At 41.1% G+C, this 21,027-nt stretch overlaps 1 protein-coding gene across 3 annotated transcripts in view; it reads left to right on the top strand.

Annotated features, from left to right (window-relative positions):
* LOC139440507 (uncharacterized) overlaps positions 1 to 21,027 on the top strand; it is a 168,047-nt gene that overhangs the window by 87,865 nt on the left and 59,155 nt on the right. For all 3 annotated transcript variants that reach the window (XR_011650736.1, XR_011650735.1, XM_071220195.1), the window contains exon 3: positions 7,798 to 7,889. Coding sequence is in view for 1 of the 3 variants with exons in the window: in XM_071220195.1 (XP_071076296.1) it covers positions 7,798 to 7,889 (92 nt within the window). In the remaining 2 variants the exon portion in view is untranslated. The remainder of the gene's footprint in view (positions 1 to 7,797; positions 7,890 to 21,027) is intronic.

Genomic DNA, 21,027 nt, shown 5'->3' with positions numbered 1-21,027 from the left:
GGAAGAGAGAACAAGTTTCCTGCCCCCATACCTTTATGAACACGTAGCAACGATCTACATCATTTTATCTGACGGCTACATGATATCTGCAAGACATGCCATTTCTAGATACGCTGTAATTTGTCTTACCAGTCCTTTCTTGATAGATGTTCGAGTTTCCAGGTATTTTGGTTCTAATCCAAAGAGTGCTGTACTGAATATCTTTTTACATATATGCTAATATATGAGTCTTTTTTTTTTTTTTTGTATGAAGTGATGCCAAGAGAGAAATCACCTCGAGGTAATTTTTTCTTTGGGGGCTGTGGAAACATTAGGATTCACTGGCAGCTATGTCATTGTCCAACTGCAAACTGGGAATGGGGAACGATGGTGGTATGAACTAACTCTAGAACTGTTTTAGGTATACAAGTGTAAAGTCTTATAAAACTTTAATAATGAGGATGAGTCCCCCTCCCTTTTTCCTATTTCTTAAGGTTCTCCTCTTTCCATTTTGATTCTAGGTTTCTTAAAAATTAATTATGGCCAGCACTTGGTTTTTTAGGAATGTACTATATGAAGAGGGGCATAATGTATCCTGTATTCAAGATAGTGGCATAGGTAAGTGCGATGCTTGCATCCTCCTTCAACCACATCAAAATTACAACTAAACTACAGAACAACCATCATTCAGAACTGCCTGAAATCTAGCTTCTTTATATTCTCCAACTAAGGATATAAAGAAGAAGGCCCATCAAGACTGGTAGGAGGGGTGGAGATGCAGAACAGGCTGGTCCCACACCCACATGTGGTGGCTAAAAATTGGGATTTGGAGGGATACTTCAGATGCAGAGGCCCCCATGAGGGGCTCGGGGTTCCAGGCCCACACCAGGTTCCCCAGTCCAGGGTTCCAGGGCCAGGAAGAGAAGTCCCCATAACTTCTGTCTGTAAAGACCAGGAGGAATTGTGGCTGAGGGAGATGGAGGGCTTCCGGAGTCCCATCAGTTCCTCTTAAAAGGCCCATACATGGACTTACTTGGACCCATGCCCTCTGAGCTCCAGGGCTGGGGCAGCAGCTCGAAAGGCACCAGAGACATACAGGGAGGAACTGAAGTGCCTGGCATCAAGGCAAGAGCTGGAGGGGCAGCTTTCTCCCAGACAGAAGTGCTGGCAGAGGCTATTGTTCCTTTTCTGAGCCATAACCCCACAGAGCTGGCAGGTGGGCACCATATCTGAGATTCCATCAACCTAGTTCACCCTGTTTTCCCAGCCCTGGTGACTGCCTGAGACCCTGCCCCACCAACATGCAGGCCCATCCAAACTGTTTCCAGTGGGTTGTCCATATAAATGGCCTATCTTGGCTCATGCTTCAGATTTTCCTAAATATCTCTCAAATAAGAAGTATCAGGCCTCAGTGTGCCCCAAACCTGTTGCTAAGTGGCTCCAAGCCCGGCATTGGCAGCAGTCAGCCTTGGTTCATAGCTTGGCCTCTCCTGGGCACCTCCAAGCCCAACAAAAGTAGCAGCTGTATGCAGATCACTTTGTAGCTCATGCCAGGTGGGCCCAGACAGAGCATAGGCAGTTGCTGACCTTGGCCTATACCTCCTTTGGAGGCCCCAGAACCAATGTACCAGGTGAACAGTTTCAGACAATGTCAAAGCACCATCCAACTACCTCCACAAGCAACAGGCTCAAGGGGTGGACTGAATGGGCAGTAGCGCCCAGCTGAAGTAATTCCTGCTCTGTGGGGTGGGCCACTGCATAGCTAATCCTCTATGGTGGTCTCAGTCAATTCGTGCAGCTGATGGGCCTTGGGGGTAAGTCCCTCTTATTGACATGCCAAGAGCAATCAAGACTCAGCTACAACAGAAGAGTGTACACAGCTTACGTGGGGGGTGAATCTGGAGTGCCCAGCTCAGACGAATGGGGAGGCTGTGTAACTGGGTCCTACAGAACACCTACTACATTAGGCCACCTTACCAAGCTTGGGAGACATAGAAGCTCTACCTAGTACATAGAAACAAACACAGGGAGGCTGCCAAAATGAGAAATTAAAGAAGTCTCAAATGAAAGACAAAACTCTAGCAAAAGAACTAAACCAAATGGAGACAAGCAATCTACCAGATGCAGAGTTCAAAACACTGGTTAGAAGGATGCTCAATGAACTTAGAGGAAGAGTAAATGAACTTAGAAGTTCAACAGCCTAAAAAAGGACATGGAAACCATAAAAAAAAGTAAAAAATGAAGGATACACTAACTGAAATGAAGAATAATTTATAGGAAATCAACAGCAGAGTAGGTGAAGCCAAAAATCAGAACAGTGATTTGGAATATAAGGAAGAAAAAACACCCAAACAGAAAAAGGAAAAAAAAAACCCTCAAAATAAGGATAGTGTAAGGAGCCTCTGGGATAACTTCAAGCATCCCAACATTTGCATTATGGGGGTGTAGAAGGGAGAAGAGAGTAAGTAATTGAAAAACTTCCTTAAAAAATGATGACAAAAACTTTCCTAACCTGGTGAAGAAAATAGACATACAAGTACAGGAAGCACAGAGAGTCCTAAACAATATGAACTCAAAGAGGCCCACACCAAGACACTTCGTAATTACAATGCCCAAGGTTAAAGACAAAGAGAATCTTAAAAGCAGTGAGAAAAAAGCAATTAGTGAGCTACAGGGGAGCTCCCATAAGACTGTCAGCTGATTTCTCAACAGAAACTTTGTAGGCCAGAAGGGATTGGCAAGAAATATTCTAAGTGCTGAAAAACAAGGACCTACAACCAAGATTACCTACCAAAACTATCATTTAGAATTGAAGGATATGTAAAGTATACCCCAGATAAGAAAAATCTAAAGGAGTTCATCACCACCAAACCAGTATTACATGAAATATTAAAGGGTCTTCTTTGAGAAGAAGAAAAAGAAGAAGAAATATGAAAAATAAAATAGTAACAAATATATATTATTTATTAACAACTGAACCTATTAACAACTGAATCTAAAAACCAAAATAAGCAGAACAGAAACAGACTCATACATACAGAGAAATTTTGATGGTTGCCAGGTAGGAGGGGGGTTGGGAAGGTTAAGTGAGAAAGGTATAGGGATTAAGAAGTACAAATTGCTAGTAACAGAATAATCATGAGGATGTAAAGTACAGTGCAGGGAATATAGCCAATAATATTCTAGTAACTATGTATGGTGTCAGGTGGGTGCAGGATTTATCAGGATGATCACCTATTCAGTTCTATAATGTCTAATCACTGGGGTGTACACCTGAAACTAATATAATACTGTATGTCAACTATAATCGAAAAGTAAAAAATGATTAAAAATATAAAAACATAGAAAAGGTACAGTAAAAATATGGTACAAAAGATTTATTAAAAAAGGGTACCCTGGTACAGGGCACTTACCACGAATGGAGCTTGCGGGACTGGAAGGGGCTCTGGGTAATTTAGTGAGGGAGCGGTGAGTGACTGTGGAGGTCTCGGACATTGCTGTACACCACTGTAGGCTTTATAAACTCTGTACACGTAGGCTACCCTAAACTTATAAAACAGCAGGAGATTAAAAGTCAAGCATAAGAAAAATGATGCAATTAGGAGACATGGTTAAAAATGAGATGTGTGAGACTGGGGCTGGGGTACCTGCATGCTGTTTTACAGCAAACTGAGTTTTGTAAATAGGAAGAGTATATTCTAAAATAACAATAAAATAGCCCCAACTGGTGTGGCTCAGTGGGTTGAGTGCTGGCCTGTGAAGCAAAGGGGCGCCAGTTCAATTCCCAGTCAGGGCACATGCCTAGGTTGTGGGCCAGGTCCCCAGTAGGGGGCGCGTGAGAGACAACCGCCCATTGATGTTTCTCTCCCCCTCTTTCTCCCTCCCTTCCCCTCTGTCTAAAAATAAATAAATAAAATATAAAAAATAAAATTAAAATACCCATAAAATATAGTGTAGTACATGCATCAACCGGGATCATAGTTATTTATTATCAAGTATTATGTAGTGTACATAATCATATGTGCCAAACTTCTATATGACTGGCAGCACTGCAGGTTTTTTTACACCAGCATCACCACAAACATGTGAGTAATGCATTGCTTTATGACGTTACAACGCTACTGCAGCTCTCACATCTTAGGTGATGGAGTTTTTCAGCTCCATTATAATCTAATGGGACCACCATCATCTGGTGGCTCCATTCATCATTGCTGAAGAGGCAGAGTTGGAGCAAGGCCAGCCTCATATACCATATCAAATGATTTGGGCATTGGTTTTAGGGTTTACTGAAGAATTTTAAACAAGGTGTGAAATAATCGGAGAGTTCCATTTTGCAAAGAGCACTTGGGGCTCTGGGGGATGGTTGTGGTGGGCAGAGGAAGTTAGAAGCCATCCAGGCAGCAGTGTGTGGGTGAAGGTTTATGTGCATTTAACCACACTCAGAGCACCTGGCTGCGTGGGTGAGGCAAGGTTTGTTCACTTTCTTTCCCCTTTGAACCTCTGTCATGAAGTTTTGCATGAGATTTGTTTGCGGTAATATGGGGAGCACCTTGTTTCAATGAAAAACTGTTTCCTTCTGTTAATCCCTGGATCTCATCACCAAGAGATGTGGAGTCTTTAGAGGGATCTAATGAATCATTTATTTAGTAAGTACTTTATGGAGCATCCATTTTAATGCATTGAGAACCCTGAAATACCATTGCATTTTTTCAGCTTCCAACAGTAATTAATTGAGCCCCTGGTATATTTGGGACAGAACCCTCTCCTTTTGGGTATGTTTTCCTTTCCTTAAACAACAGAGCGAAATGATGAACTGCCGGGGAAAGGGCCTTTATTTCTGGAACAACCAGATATCACAGAAAACAGCCTTGTCAGGCCTTAAACATTTCACATGTTTGGAGTTTTATGACTATTACCTTTTCCTCCACAATTAAAAAATACACTGAATAATTACTGAGAATGATTTTTCCTGTGTCTTTCGAAGTGAAAAAGATGAAGCATAATAATGACAAATTTTAAAATTAGTTTTTGGACTTTTATAATGCTGACAACATTTCCCAAGTTATTTACACGTTATTCCTTATTAACTCATTATTATTCTCCATTCTAATACTTTCTGGGTGGGTGCAGGGAAGACCTACAGTAACAGTGAGCCCCCATTTCTCTATACAGAAGAAAAAGGCAGAAGTATCATCTTCCTGTTCAACCTTTACGTTTCCTCTTTAAAAGCATTGAATAAAAATCACAGGCTAGAATAAGAGGAACATGACAAGAATGAAAGTAGGAATTTAGACTCCTGGTTGACTTGGGTTGTTTGCTTCTACTTTATCATGGGTTCTTAATCTTTACTCATTTCCGACATCTATTTGCCCATTCATAGAAGGGGGAAAAGTGACCATTTCTTTATGTTTGCCTCACAGCTTGCTATAGTGCCTTACAAATAATAGATTATTAATAGAAGCTTGTTGAATAAATGGATGAATGCTCGTGTTAATTCATTCTTTTTTAAGTATTAGGGAGAAAAGGGACTAACAAAATTAGCTCTTTTTTGTAACACACCTGAGAATCGATAATCTTTCTTTATACATAAATATATTTTTTGGAAAAATTATGACTATAGTTTCATAAATAAATATATAAAAATGACTATCCTATTTTCTGACTTGAAAGTCACAGAGATTACAATGAGACCTGAACTGATTGGGGTATCTTTTTTCCGCATAGTTCTTAGGTGGCAGCTGCTTTGACACCCAAAATGCTTGACAATGTTTTGATTTTATGATGGAAAAACATTGAAGTCAAGTTCACTGACAGCCATATTATAGGCTTTTCTCTGGGGCTTTTATTTGTTATAGAGTTTTGAAAATATTAGCTGGAAAATTTCAAGAGGTGCCTCTTAAGAGTTGAGGAAAGAAATCTGACCTCCTTGAAATGCGGCGTATATTGTTCCAAATGTTCTGCTGAGGGGAGTTGTGGGTTTTTCAGATGACAGTTGCAAGGACTTTTAAAAAAATAAATGATCAGTGCAAAGATGCTCTGACCTTACAATAACAGTTATGTTGGTTTTTTCCTACTCTGCTCAGAGCCCTGTGTTTTCAAAGTATAGTTTTGTCCCTGAGTTGATGTCAGAAACACATCAGCTAGGGCAAAGTTTGGCCCACTGGATCTGAGCATGTTACTTCCCACTTCTGGAATGTGTCCTTAGAATCCTGAAGTGCTAATCAGGAAGACTATATACACCCCTATGTCCATTGCAGTGTTATTTATAATAGCCATGGCCTGGGAACAGCCTGAGTGCCCATCAGTGGATGAGTGGATAAAAAAGCTATGGTACATCTACACAGTGGAATTTTATGCGGCTGTAAAAAAGAAGGAAATCTTACCTTCGAAACTGCATGAATGGACCTGGAATTCTAACCTTCAATGTGATGGAATTTGTAAGTGGGGCCTTTGGGAGGTCATTAGATCAGAAGGGTGGAACCCTCATTGAATGGGATTAGTGCTCTATGAAAGAGATTCCAGAGAGATCTCTTTCCTCTTCCACGCAGACATAGAGAGAAGGCAGGCATCTATGAATCAGAAAGTGGCCCCTCATCAGATACCAAATCTGCCAGCAACTTGATCTTGGACTTTCCAGCCTCCAGAACTGTGAGGAATAACTGTTTGTTGTTTGAGCCACTCAGTCTATGGTATTTTCATTAGAGCAGCCAAAACTGACTATGACAAAGTTTCACAATAGTGAAACTTCATTCCATTGTTGTTGTATTTCTCCTCTATAAAGCAGAGTTCCCTTCTCCTGTCTTAGGAGAATTCTCAAAAAACTTTTGTTTTTATCATCATGTATTTTAATTCTAGGTGTTCATCAATTTGAGGACATGTTACAAAAATTAATACTTCTGTTTTAGTACCTAACAGGTGAAAGGAGTCTTGGGCTTTAGTCTTTTGACATTTGCCTTTAACCCCCTCTATTTTATAAATGTAGACATAACTGGTAAGTCTAGCAATGACTGCCCAGTTAAAAGGATGGTATTAGCTTTCACTTGGCTACAGGAAATTATCCAGAAATGGTCATTAGCCAAGAAAGAGCAGAAAGAAGGGAACACCCTCTCTTAAAAAAGGTGGAAGTTAAAATTGCCACACTGCAGTGAGGAACTATGGGAAACTTACTCCTTTAATTGGGACGTGACCTTTTCTTACAGGGAAGTTTTAAGACTAGGGCTACAGTTCTGTGGAGATTACTGTTAAAGTTCTGTGAAGGAAATTGATCTCGGAGACATGTTTAATGATTATCACCACCATTCACTTCAGTCCTTGTCTCTCAGAAAACGTGAGTGCCTGCGTTCTTATACAAAAAACCAGTGCAACATTTTCCTTAATTCCGAGGTTTGGACTTTTGTGACAATTGGATAGTGTTTCATGTTCCAAAGAAGTTTCCATAACCTTTATGAAATATGTTCAGCTAAAAGAAACTTTCCTGATAAAACCATGACTAAAAGAAGCTAAAAGAATCTCTCCTAGTAGAGCGAAGGCTATGGGAGGCTAAAATAAACTTTATTAACAAAGCTTTATGAAATTCTGTCTTCCTTCGTAGTTAATACTTTGCATCTGCTAAACAATAGGGTCTATTCCAAAAGCTAAAAGCTTTAAAAAAACTGGATGAGCATAGCTTTGTCTGAGTATCACTTAGCCCATGTCCATAATAGCTTTTAAAGCAAAGTGAAATATATTTGTTAAAAATAAATTTTTAATTTTGCAATACAAACACATACTTGTCTAGTCGATGACCCCGTACTCTGTCTACGTGCTCTTCTCACACAGGCTGGATTGTCCGGAGCTGCTGAGAAGAAAACAAAGGAGAGGGTCGGTGAGGCACTGAGTGGTGGGAATGTCTGGAGCAGAGCAATGGAAAGGTGAGGATTCTCTTCCTATATGTGAAAGTTGAATTCATAAACCTTTATTAATGCTGTCCTTTGATCATTTTGGTAGATTTTACATTTATTTCAATAAGAGCTATGGGACATTAACTTAAAATGCTACATAGCAGATTATTAGCAGTCAGTAGGGAGGAGATAGCGATGAAAAACTGTTGATGTTGGGGAAGAAAACGTTCGGGAGGCGGATGGCAGTGATGCTACACAGCGAGATGAAGGTACCTAGTGTCACACTACTACACAGTTAAAATGGTTAACATGGTAAATTGTACGTTAGTGTTATTTCATCACAATAAAAATGAGTTCAATGAAGACAACATGAGAAATAATAAAATTATGAAAAAAGAATAAAAATTCTATGTAAACCTACTCCCAAAATGTCATTGAAATCACCTCCAATTATAATGAATAACTATGGAAATTCACCCCTCTGATTGTTATGTCAGGAAGGTAACACTCAACTATATCAGCAATTCTTCATTTGGGTGAGTTATGAATCATACAGTAAAATCAGCCGAATAACTTCTGGTGACCTTTTCATTTCTTAAAATTTGAGAATGTGTGTTTGCGTCAGTATGCACTTCAATTTGTATTAGGTGAATTTTCTAATTTTGGTGCTTCATCCCTCTCCATTAGCTCAAATAATTAAGAGTTGTTACTCAGATGGAATTGTAATGAAATTTCACTCAGTTTGGAATTTCAAAAGGCTTTGCAAGAATAAAATAATTCTCATTCCACAAGTCAGGGGAAGGAATGAATAGTTGTGCAGGAGGGTAAATGTTTTTAGTTAGGAACCAACTCTCCATTTCTAATGTTACGAAAGGTGCTGGTCTCTCTGCTCTCTGTTAGCACTGTCATTGTTACGTAAATTACTGGGCTGGCCAAAAGGCTATTTTGGGTGGTTTTTTTTGTAAGATGGCTCTAGTAGCACTTAGTTGTCCTTAACTTCATTCAGAACATTTGTTAGATTGTATTGTGACAGCTGTCATATAAGCATGCATTAAAAAAAACTTATGAAAATTGGTGAATTTTTATGTAGCCATTTTAATATTGAAGACGGAAATCATACTCATTCATCTGCAACAGGAAGGTAAAGGATGATGAGCAGACAGGAGAATTTGTCTTAGCTGCTCTGAAGGCTAGCAACTCCGGAAGAAGAAGGAATCTCAGAGTAACAGATTGTAAACTTGGGTGAAAACTGAAATTGGGTAGAACACATACACCAGATGGCAGAGGAACCAACTCCAGCGAAGTAGTTTGGGAGGTTAGACAAACAGAGAGAGCAGGGGTTCATAATGGAGTGCGTGTGTGGCAACTCTTCCCCCTCCCCAGGGACCACTTGGCAATGTCCGGAGGCTCTTTTGGTTGCCACAAACTGGGGGAAGACGAGGGCTACTGGTGTCTGGTGAACACAGAACGGGGATGCCGGGAAACATCCTGCTGATATGCTGGTTCAGCCTCCCACAACAAAGAGTTAACAGGCCTTACATGGTGCTGGCTCTGAAGTTGGGGAGCCGTGGGGGAGGAAGAAGACTGCTCAGGCGGGCCGGGGCATGGTTTGGGTAAGGGGCTCGGTCCAAATGTGAATGCACCTTAATGGCACAGAACTATGTCGAATGTTACTGTGTCCCCAGAGGACAAGGTGATGGGATTGCCAGATTTGAGATGAGCGAAATCGGGAAACGGTGGGTGTGTAGGTAGATGCTTGCTAGTTACTGTTGCCATCTTGGTGGGTGTTCTATGGGGCAAGCCAGGGAAGCCGTCCCCTGACAAAGAGCTGACCTGAAAGTCTAGGCAGACAATGTGTCTAGTCTGGAGAAGAGCAAGACAGAACTACAGCTTCAGGCAGCAAAATGAAGGTTAGGAGGTTCTAGAAAGATGAAAAAAAAAGTAAAAAAATATGGTGGGCATGGGTAGATGAGTAGAGAACAAAATCCATGGAAGGTAAAGAGTAACAGAAGCTAGCGGTTGAACAATGGTTCTCAAACCTGTTTGCACAGTAGAATCAGCGAATTAGAAAATACTGATACCTGAGCACCGCCTCAGACCACTTCAAGCATTTGGGCGTGGGTTCTGGACTTCAGGTATGTTTACAGTCAATTTCCCAAATATTTCTAATGTGCATCTAGGGCTGAGAACCTCTGTCCTAATAGGTCAATAAAGCCGAGAAGGACTAAACAGGGTGACTCGAACAACATTCTGAAATAAGCTGTCATCTGTGATTAGGGGCTGCTTGTCCTCTGTCCTAGCGTTTTGCTACCTGACCTTTGCAGGGATGTGTGTGGGCCGCAGCTGAAAGCATCGTGTGCCAGGAGCTTAAAGCTGGGTTTTGCCTACACTTTGATGATGAGGCAAAGCAGGCAGGCAGGGGCTCACTTCCTACTAGTGACTGACAACTGAGCTTTGGATTTAAACTTCCATCACAAATTACCTTGTGATGAAAAGAATAGCTTAGGAGTAAAAATAATATTAAGTTACATGAGCAATTAAAAATTACTTCCCATTTTATATACTCAGTCATGCACTGCTTACTGACAAGGATACACTCTGGGAAATGTGTTGCTGGGCGACTTTGTTGTTGTGAGAACACTGTAGCACGCACGCACACAAAGTCTGGTGGAGGAGCCCACTACACCCCTAGGCCACATGACACAGCCTAGTGCTCCCGGGCTGCAAACCTGTACAGCATGTTACTGCATTGAATTCTGCAGGCAACTGTAACACAAAGCTGTGCATCTAAACATATCCAAACATAGAAAAGGTATAGTAAAGATACCCTAAAAAATTCAAAACGAGCCCTGGCTGCTATGGTTCAGTGGATTGGGTGCTGGCCTGTGAACTGAAAGGTCGCTGGTTCAATTCCCAGTCAGGGCACATGCCTGGGTTACAGGCCAGGTCCCTGGTTGGGGGTGCTCAAGAGGCAACCACACATTGGTGTTTCTGGCCATCTCTTTTTCTCTCCCTTCCTCTCTCTCTAAAAAATAAATAAAATATTTTTTAGAAAAAGATAAAAAATAATACACCTATGTAGGGCACTTACCATGACTGGAGGCTGGGGGGCTGGAAGTGGCTGTGGGTGAGTCAGGGAGGGAGCGCCGAGTGACTGCACAGGCCGAGGCCAGCACTTGCTGTCCACAACTGCGGACTTTATGTGCACTGTATCCGTAGGCTACACTAAGTTTATAGACATCAGGAGATTCAATCAAGTGCAAGAGGAAATGATGCAGTGAAGAGACTCAGTTAACACGAGATGTAGGAGGCTGGGGCTGGGGTAACTGCGAGCTGTTTCACGGTAAAAATTTTTTGTACGTAGAAAGAATACATTGTAAAGTAATGATAACAATATAATAAACACATAGAACAGTAGTGCAGTCATTTATTATTATTATCAAGTGTTCTGGGCTGTACATAATTGTGTGTTATACTTTCACAAGCCTGGCAGGGCAGTGGGTTTGTTTACACCAGCGTGAACACGAACATGTGAGCAATGCATCACTTCCAGCCAAGACCTCATATCGGCTGCACGTCACTAGGCGACAGGAATTTTTCAGCTTCCTTATAATCTTATGGGACCACTGTGGTATATGGCGCACGCCGCCCATCATTAACCAAAACACTGTTATGTGGGGTACGACTGGAGGAGGGAGGATGGCATTAGGAGAGGGAAAATGAAAAGCCATCACACTGCAGGTATACGGGGCAAAGTGCATACTTCTCTCTGCAAGCAGCTGATAAAGGCGGCTTGTTTCCTCACCTTGACACACTGGCCCACAGGCTGCCTTTCCGGCCCGCACTTCTCAGAGCAGTACAAAGCAGTACCCCTCATCTGCTTTTTCCAGTTTGCAAACATTCCTGAGAAAACACTCCTTTCCAGTAGAAAGCCAGTATGAGTCAAAGCCTTCTGTGTCTGCAGATTCCTGGGACAGTTGTGAGGAGACTGAGTAAGTGACTGGTGGTGAGAATCTGTTCCATTTCCATTTGTCTCTTCCAATTGACCAGGTGGGGCCTGGTGGCAATTTAATATTTTTTATTGTTATTTTATATGCAACTTCCTTCCTAGCTTATGATTTCTGTCAGGACTCTGCATCAGTACCCATTAGTCATTTTTCTTGGGTCGGCCCATTATGCTTCAAAGGAGGGCTGGTGTATTTCAGTAATTTTGCTTGCAATTTGATTTGCGGTCCCTAGAATCCCAATTTAGTTTCATCAGCACATTTCAACATACAACAGCTGGGCCTCTGGATGGGCTCATTTACATACATTAGTGGCTGAAAGCTAAGCACCAGCGACCCAGAGATAGCCTGATATTTTCCCAGAGCTTCACCTGACATTTATTTTTTTGAATAAACGCTGCCTCCATTTTTGCAACTGTGTCAGTGACAACATCCTGTGAACGATTAAAACACAACAACAACAACAAAAAAAACCAAACCCAAAACAGTTGGTCTCCAGGCAACTTTTAAGCTACAACGCTTTGATAAAAAGCCTTGAGGGATAATCAGAGGATATGTTCTGTCCTACTTCAGTGTCAGGTAAGAATATTGTTCCCTCCTATTGTGAATATCTTTGTTATTAGATGAATGGTAGAGGGATCAGCTTCTTAACTGATGGTGATCGCCGAAAGGCGGGTTATCTGCCAGTCCAGAAACGTCACTGTGTTTGAGACCCTGAGCGGGACTCCCCACACAGTCGTGGCCTGAGGAGGCCATTGTGTAAGGCTTGTGGAAAACTTGGGTTTCTTTTCACTGTTTTCTTTGCTTAGGTTTAAATTCTTGAACTGTGGTCTTGGTTTGTGTGGGAGGCTAGAAATGCTCCCTTCTGCCCACCCCCCTCAGAGATATCTTCATCCCAATTCCTGGACCCTTTAAGTGTGATAAAGTCATCTTTGCAGCTGGTATTGGGCTAAGGATTTTCAGAGGAGATTATTTGGGTTATCCCGGAGTGCCCTAAATGCCATAACTGATGTCCTAATAAGAGAGAGGCAGAGGGAGACTTTTTGAACGCAGACAGAAAGAGGAGGAGGCCATGTGACCACAGAGGTAGGGCTTGGGAGTTCTGTGGCCGCAAGTCAGGGAATGCAGAAGCCACCAGCAGCTGCAGGAAGCAAGAAAAGGATCTCCCCCCAGAGCCTCTAGAGGGAATGTGGCCCTGCCAGCACCTTGATTTCAGCCCAGTGACACTGGTCGTGGACTGTGGCCCCTGGCCTGAGAGAATAGATTTCTGTCGTTTTAAGTCACCACATTTGTGGTGATTTATTATGCAGTCATAGGAAACTAGTACAGTCTTTAATAGAGTCTATCCCACGGTTCTTGGACAGGTTGCTTAGTTATTCTAGTATATCAGTGTCAGTTTTTTTTTCTTTTTCTGGAAATGAGTTAATTTACTTGATATTTTTCATTTGGTATCTTGTTTATGATCCGTTTATTCTACCGAAACCTGTCTGTTTGGGCAAGTAGGGACCAATAAGGTAGGTGAACTGCGGGATCATTTGATCTGCTGAAGAGATCCCCAGACATGGGACAAAAATAGAAGACTCAGTGTTCCCGGGAAGAGAGAGAATATTATCTGCAATACATTGAACATTTATCATTTCACCATTTCACTTCCCTTTCCAGTTTCTACGAGAGAGAGAGAGAGAGAGAGAGAGAGAGAGAGAGAGAGAGAGAGAGAGAGAGATAGAGACCCACTGTATTTTATCGATGTAAATCTTGTTTTACTAGATACCTTAGAATTGGATTACATGCTGTGGAATGGCTTTTGGTTGAGTTACAGACAATTATGATTCTGAACTGAAGTGGGGAAGTACAGTCAGGGTGTCCTTATTCCCTTTAACCAATAGCAGAATGCTGCCAGATTTCACCTCTACCCTCTGCTGTTATTTGGCCATGATTCGCTGGGGCCGGGTCATTAATTGTTAACTCTGTAATACAGCTATCACTGCAGATAACGTGGGTTCTTGGGGTTGCCTATCCGTGTAAGTTGTGAGGCCCAGTGCAATATTTTAAGAGAAGATAATGGATTTGGGGGTTTTAGTCAAAGATCCTAGACATATGGCCGAAACCAATTGCTAGAGATTTAAACAACATCATCTGCATAAAAGCACACCGTGAGTTTTTCTATTAGAAAATTAGAAAACAACTCCTTTTAGAATCATTGACACCCCCTCGTAAGACAATAGCTGCTTCTTAAAGGGGACAGTCAGAACATAATGAAATTGGGAAAATCTGAATGGTTTTCTTTTGCGAAGAATTTTAATACATACTCTATGTGCCCATGTGTTCGCTAGCTAATGTCAATAAGCATGTATTTTTTGAAGACATACTTGTATGCCAATTATTAAATCAATTCTTAGTTAAATGGAAATGATTCTGTTTTCTCAAGTCCCTTCCTGATGGAAAAGGGAGGCCTTCAAAGATAGGCTGAGTCACTGGTAGAGAAAATCTATACTTAAATCTTAATTTTCTTTGTGAGCAAGTCATTTATAGTTTACAGTTTTCATGTGCACTCTCCCTTCCTTCTGTAATTTAGTCCAGGGCACTGTGGTAGGTCCTGATCGAAATAAGTAAGACAATGTTCTCACCAGTAAATGTTTTATTACAACCCTTATGAATTCTCAGAGATACAAAGCAGTTGTGACCGAGTTGGGCCTGATATCAGAACGAGAGGGAGCAGCTGTTTCCATCCAAGTGGGCCCCCCAAACCTCGCACAAAGCTCAAGAGTAAGTTCAACATCACGGGGTTGGGAGATGGGTTATACCTGTATACGTTTTATTTATAAAATAAACCTGTGCTAATGAAAATGCTGAAGAACAACTACAGGCTTTGCTCTGAAGGGTCACTCCGAGAATCGACTGGAGAGATGGCATATGAATTATGGATTTTCTTTTCTTTGAACTCTCTTTCATCACAGTCCCCTAAGAAATTTTATATTGTGCATATTGAAGAGAATGAGAATTCATTTAATTATCCACCCTCTGTTGTTCATTATTTATTTTGTACAAAAGAAAACACCCAGTTTTCTTGTACAGCCAATTGAGTGCAATTACCGTATGACCAGTCAAAACATGTGTCAGAATAGCATATTGCAGATATTTGCTTTATGTGATCAGTATTTTGAAGTAAGTAGAAGTACAACTTTGTCAAATGAAGCTATGATGAAAACATTAAAGCGGTTTTGTTATTTAAGATACTCTAATTTATGGAAGGAGCACGTTTTCTTTATCTGAGGCAATACTTATTGACCTCCTACCTATCTTAATATATTAAAAATATGAGGAGGACAGTGAAATAATATCATCAAAAGTTGACATCTGCTAAGCTAACGTAATTAAACGGGTGATTGGGTTCTGGACAGAAATTTAAGGAAAGGGAAATAGAACATTTGGGGTGAAATGGCTTTTATGTCTGAAGAAGTAATGTGGGTGCCTGGCTGGTGTGTGGAGGGGGAATTCGGTGGTGGGGAAGGTGAGAAATCACAGGGCTTTGACCTCAGACTCCAAGGTTCCCTTGCAGTCGGTCCTCCAGGGCTCCCGCCTGCCTTTGCTGTGCACTGGGAGGCCCGCTGCGCTGCACGGTGCTGAGTTCTTGACACTGGCACCTCCCGGGTCCCCCACACTTTGTCACAAGTCTTGGCCATCTAAGAAACAGGTGGCTGGAGCTGAGATTCTCATCTGATTGTCAGCCAGTGAAGGTGTGAGAGAGCGGAAAACACAGCATCTCTACACAGAAGGCCGAGCTCTGAATCCTGGCAACGAACACTTATTAGATCTATGACCTTGGCAAATCAGTTACCTTCTCTGTGCTTCATTTATTTTCAATCCTCTCGCTATGAAATGAAAATACTTCACAGCTGTGTTTCAAACACTACACAAAATAACATGTATACGGAGTAGGGACTCCACCCTTGATGTTGTTGTTTTTTTTTTTAAGAACACCTTGTTCAGTCCGTCATCAAAGCACCTCCTCTTGGTGGCAGTGTAGATTGCCTGACGATATTTTGCAAATATTTTATTATTTTGAAATAATAACAGATGGGCAGAAGAATTAAGGACTTTGTATGTGCACATGTCTGCATAGATACACATATCCACATATACATGTTATATCTTTTGAGGAGACATCTTGGTTTTTCCTTCCCTCTCTTTTTCGAATTTTTTTTTCCCTCAGGCTGTCCTTCCATCTTTTTTCACCCCAATTTCTCTCAGACCGCACTAGCTGGGGCTGTGGTTAGTGAGCTGATTTCAGATTGGACATTGGCATAGATGCGCCAATGTGGGCTCCAGACAAAGTTTTGGATTTTGTTTAGGTGGAAACGTTTTGGTAACCCTTCATCTGCGAGCCCCACTCTTGCTTCCTATGGTTTCCCGTCTACCCAGGGGTGACCAGCATCTTGTGCTGCTTGTGGCAGTTGACCAGGCCGACGATCTAAAAAATGCATTTCTCAAGAACTAGGACATGAATTAGGTTTATGTTTCTGGGGAAGGATTCCCCTTCATAGAGAGGAGTGGGTTAGCCCATGGCTGTGGGTTCTCTGGCAAGGGGGAAGTCTTTAGTTGTTCTCTTCCATCTAAGTGCAGTCTTTTCCTGGATTTTCAAGTGTATTGAGGATTTGCAAAAATAGGTCACAGACATGATTTATTTGACTTGCATAGAATTAAAAAAAAATGAATTAGCTGCCAATCTTCAAACTCAGTAGAGTTCCCACCCAAATCTACATTTCAGTTTCTCCTGAAGAATATCTGGCAACGTTCAAAGAGGGAAAGTATTGATCAAAGACAAATTAGAAGGGCGAGCAATCCCTAGTCCAGACATCGCGTCATCGCTCCCACCTGTGTCCTTGCTGAAGTCACCCGTTTGGCCCTGGTAAGCGTTTGGACTTGCCACATCCACCCTACGTGGAGCGTTGCTCACCCGCCTCCGCCTCTCCCGACCACATCTTCCCTCTCCCTGCCTCGGCCTCCGCCCACACGTGTGTGTCTTTCCAGCAGAGCCCGTTAGCTCAGTAAAAACAAGAACTGGTCTTCAGAGAAAGAATAGGGTTTCTCATGGCAAACCAATGATATTCAAAACCACAAACCATAATTCCAGGGATGCCAGTTCTGTTTCTTGTTTCTTTTGAGATGCGAATAATTTTATTTTTGAAGCTTAAACTATAATTAGAACATTACAGTGGTGATAGTAGTATGGAATCATTTAAAAAGCAGTGGAGATGATAAAGAAAGATTGGAATTAAAAGAATAGAAAAGTATGTATCAGGCAGATTCTCATAAAACTGATGCAATGATATTAATTTATTAAAAAAATAGACTTTGAGGCAAAAAAAAATCCTTACTAGAGATAAAGATAACATGTTCAACCCTTGGACGATACAGCAATTTTAAATTTGGATGCTCCAAAAATACAGTTGCAACATATATAAAGCAGAATTTCAGAACTGTGAGAGAACTAACAACTGCACCATCATAGTGGGAGATTTTAGCATATTTGTCTTAGTAAAGTAGCAAAACTAGCTCATAACAAAACTAATAAGGAGAGAGAAAATTTTGAACAATGTATTGACGAATTTGATCCAATGGTCACGTAGAGAACATTCAAGAACTGAAGAATGTATTTTTGTAAAGAACAAATGGGTCATTTACAAAAATTGACACATCCTGTGTCATAATGGAAACCTAAACAATATAAAATATTAAAATCATACAGAGCATGTTTTCTGATCACAAATGAAATTAATTAGAAATCACTAACACAAGGGTTATCGAAAAAAATCAATGTATGTAAAAATTAAGAAAGGTTCTAAGTAACCTGTGGGTGAAAGAAAAAATCATAATAGAAATGAGAAGTATTGACAATCACACCTAAATAATGATGCTACACATAAAAACTTGTGCAATACAACCAAAGATGCACAGAGGGGATTATTTAGCCTTAAATTTGTATTTCAGAAAACTTTAAGCTAATACATTTGAAAATATAGATGAATTCCTAGAAAAATATAACTTCACAAAACTGACTTCAAAGAAATAAAAGCCCGTCTATAATGAACATTTCATGTTCAGATAACTTTACCAGACGTTTTATAAAGTCACACGTATCCAACACTATGCAAACTTAGAGAAAAGCAAAAGGAATAGTGTCTAGAACAAAACTCCTTAGAATCAATATGAAGACAAAAATCCGAGGGAAAAGATGCAAATGCCTTGAACATTTCCCAAAAGAGAACTTATTTTTGTTTGCATCTTTGTATTTTTAAAAACAGCTTTATTGAGATCTAATTGATATTCCACCCCCCCCCGACATATTTAATGTATGCAATTTGTGAAACCATCACCACAAACAAGGTAATGAAGCATCCATTTCCTGCAAAGCTTTCCTCCTGCTGCCCCCTCCCCCCCTTTTTTTCCTGTGGTAAGGACACTGCCCGAGATGGATCCTCTTCACAGATTTGTGATTGTGCAACACTGAACTGTTAACTGTAGACACTGTGCTGTGCAGTAGATCTGATGAAGAGACCCCCAACCTCAAACCCCTCCTCCCTTCCCACCCCTCTCCCGTCTTCCCCCCTCTCTTCCTGGGACCTCGCTGGACTCATTCACTGGCATAATCTAGAGCATAGGAAATAAAACAGGATCTGGCTTATAGGTTTTCAGTAAATATTTATGTAAACTATAATAAGTACACAGAGTTGAAATCATTCAAATGGAAAAGAAAAAGCTCGAAGAGAAGGTGAATGGAATAGTAAGGAGAGGAGGCCAAAAGTGAAACTGTCTGGCACGCTAACTTGCAGAGCATTCTGGGGTTCGGCAGAGGGCCGGAGGAGTGGGCGGCATGTGCACGGGGGAGGTAAAGGGAGTCCACGATTGTGCATCAGCACCAACTCCTGTATCTTTGGCTTCAAGGAACTGAACATCTAAGAGTGGCTTACCAAGAGGCTTTTATTATCTCACATGCTAGCCTGGGGGTAGGTAGTTCCAAGGCTGGTTAGTTCAGTCTTTCTTCCATGCTGAGGTTCTGTATCAGCGTTTGGTGACTGTCCTGGCTTTCCTGTCATGGTTGCAAAAAGGTCGTCATAGCACCAAACATCAAAAGCTCAGTTTAAGGTCAGAAATTGTGCATGCAGAGAACTTATCCTCAGGTCACACAAGGTATGTCACACAAAGAACTTATCACACAAGGTATATGAGGTCTTTCCAGAAAGAGCCATTGCTAATATAACAAGAATGGTTTGTGTGACATTGATGGAACCTGGCAGCCAAGGAGAGTGGACTGGAATGTGCATGTGTGAACAGTGACGACTTCACTGTACTAGTCATTTGGGGCCGTAGACATTGTTGAGTGAGCATGTGTACTGAGTGTCCGTCACATTCAAAATGACTGAGCCCATAGAGCAATGAATCTGCATCCAATTTTGTGTTAAGCTTGAACATATTCAGATGATTCAGAAGGCTGCAGCTATGGGCAACTGGTGATTGGCAGTGTCATCATAACAATGCACCTGCTCATGCATCACATCTCATGTGATGTATGAGATTTTTCGCAAAACATCAAATCATGCAGGTGACTCAGCCCCACTACAGACCAGATTTGGTGCCTTGTGACTTCTGACTTTTCCCCAAACTAAAATCACCTTTGAAAGGGAAGAGATTTCAGACCGTCAGTGAGATTCAGGAAAATACGACAGGGCAGCTGATGGCAAGTGTGAGGTCCCCCGGTTCCTACTTTGAAAGGGACTGAGGCGTCACTGTCCTATGCACAGTGTTTCTTGTATTTTGTATCTTCTTCAGGACATGTCTCTATTTTTCATGGTACATGCCTGGATGCCTTCTGGACAGGCCTCCTGTTCTGTTTTATGACCTGCTTCTCTCTTGATGACAAGTTTCTCATCTCATAAAACATCTTAGATGAATACCTTTTTTGACAGAAAATTATTCTATTGTATGAATAGATCATTTAATATCTTTCAGTTGTTGAACATTTAAACCACTTCCAATCTTTTTATTGCTATATTTGTGTTTGTCTATGACACATTATTTTGGAGTAGGTTTGTAGCCATGGGATGAGTGGGTCAAAGGATATAAACTGACTTTAAACTTCCTGGCTGGGCAGCGATTTGGTTAAATGTAGGTGCTCTGGGTTGTGCTTGGGTCCAGCTCAGATCCTGCCATTGTCTTGATGTGTGACTTTGCATAAGTAACTCATCCAAGTCTCAGTTTTCTAATCTGTAAAATGTGGATAGTGTCTACCTCCTAGGGCATTTAATAAGCTAAATAAATGATTTGTAAAGAGCTTTAATTACAGTATCTAACAATAAATATGAGCTATTTCTAGAGATGGTGCATCAATTTATATCTCTACGCAAAGTCTATTTTATTTTAGTCTATGTCTAACTGTGTTCAAAGACATTTGTATTAATAATTGGGGGGGTCAGTACATCTTTAGCCTATAGGTTTTTCCTCTTGGGCCAAATATTTCAGGGTCAAAGGTAACACGGTATTGGCCACAGAATGCTCTCTAGAAAATATTTGTTGTAGTACTCACTGGGCGTCTTTAGCTGCTGCATTCTGTGTAGAATCTCTAACATTTGATTATAGCATTTGTATAAATGTGAGCAGTGGTTAAACTATTTATTCCTCAAAGGGCCTTCCCCACTTTTAACCTACTTCAGTTTCTTTTATATATTAAGCCACTAGGACTGAACAAAGCTATAAATTGGCTTTGAATAAAAATAATACTTAGATCTGCGAAAGAAAATCACTGATCTCAAAGGTAACCTTTATGTCTTCTGGAATCTCTCAGAACAAAGGAAAGGCAATCTTATAAATCTGCTGAATGCGAAAGGATTTTTCAATAGCTAGTACAGTGTTCCATAGCTCTGAGAGTGTCTGACTTTTTCATGTTCTGCCCTGAGGCTCAGTTCCAATTCTTGGAAATTTTCTGGCCCATGGCTTTGCTTTAGTGCGGCAGTGGTGGAGCCCGGAATCCTAACCTCGCATAAAAATGTTTGGAATTTGAGGACAATCTTCGGGGAAATACAGCCAAGTTTGTTCACCTGGCACTTTTATGTACCAGAAATAGCCCCTTCTGAGTTTTCAGTTACCAGGTAGAAACTTGGATGTTA

The sequence above is a fragment of the Desmodus rotundus genome, chromosome 13, assembly GCF_022682495.2.
Source record: "Desmodus rotundus isolate HL8 chromosome 13, HLdesRot8A.1, whole genome shotgun sequence".
Taxonomy (NCBI): Eukaryota; Metazoa; Chordata; class Mammalia; order Chiroptera; family Phyllostomidae; genus Desmodus; species Desmodus rotundus.
This window is presented reverse-complemented; position numbering and strand designations above follow the sequence as displayed.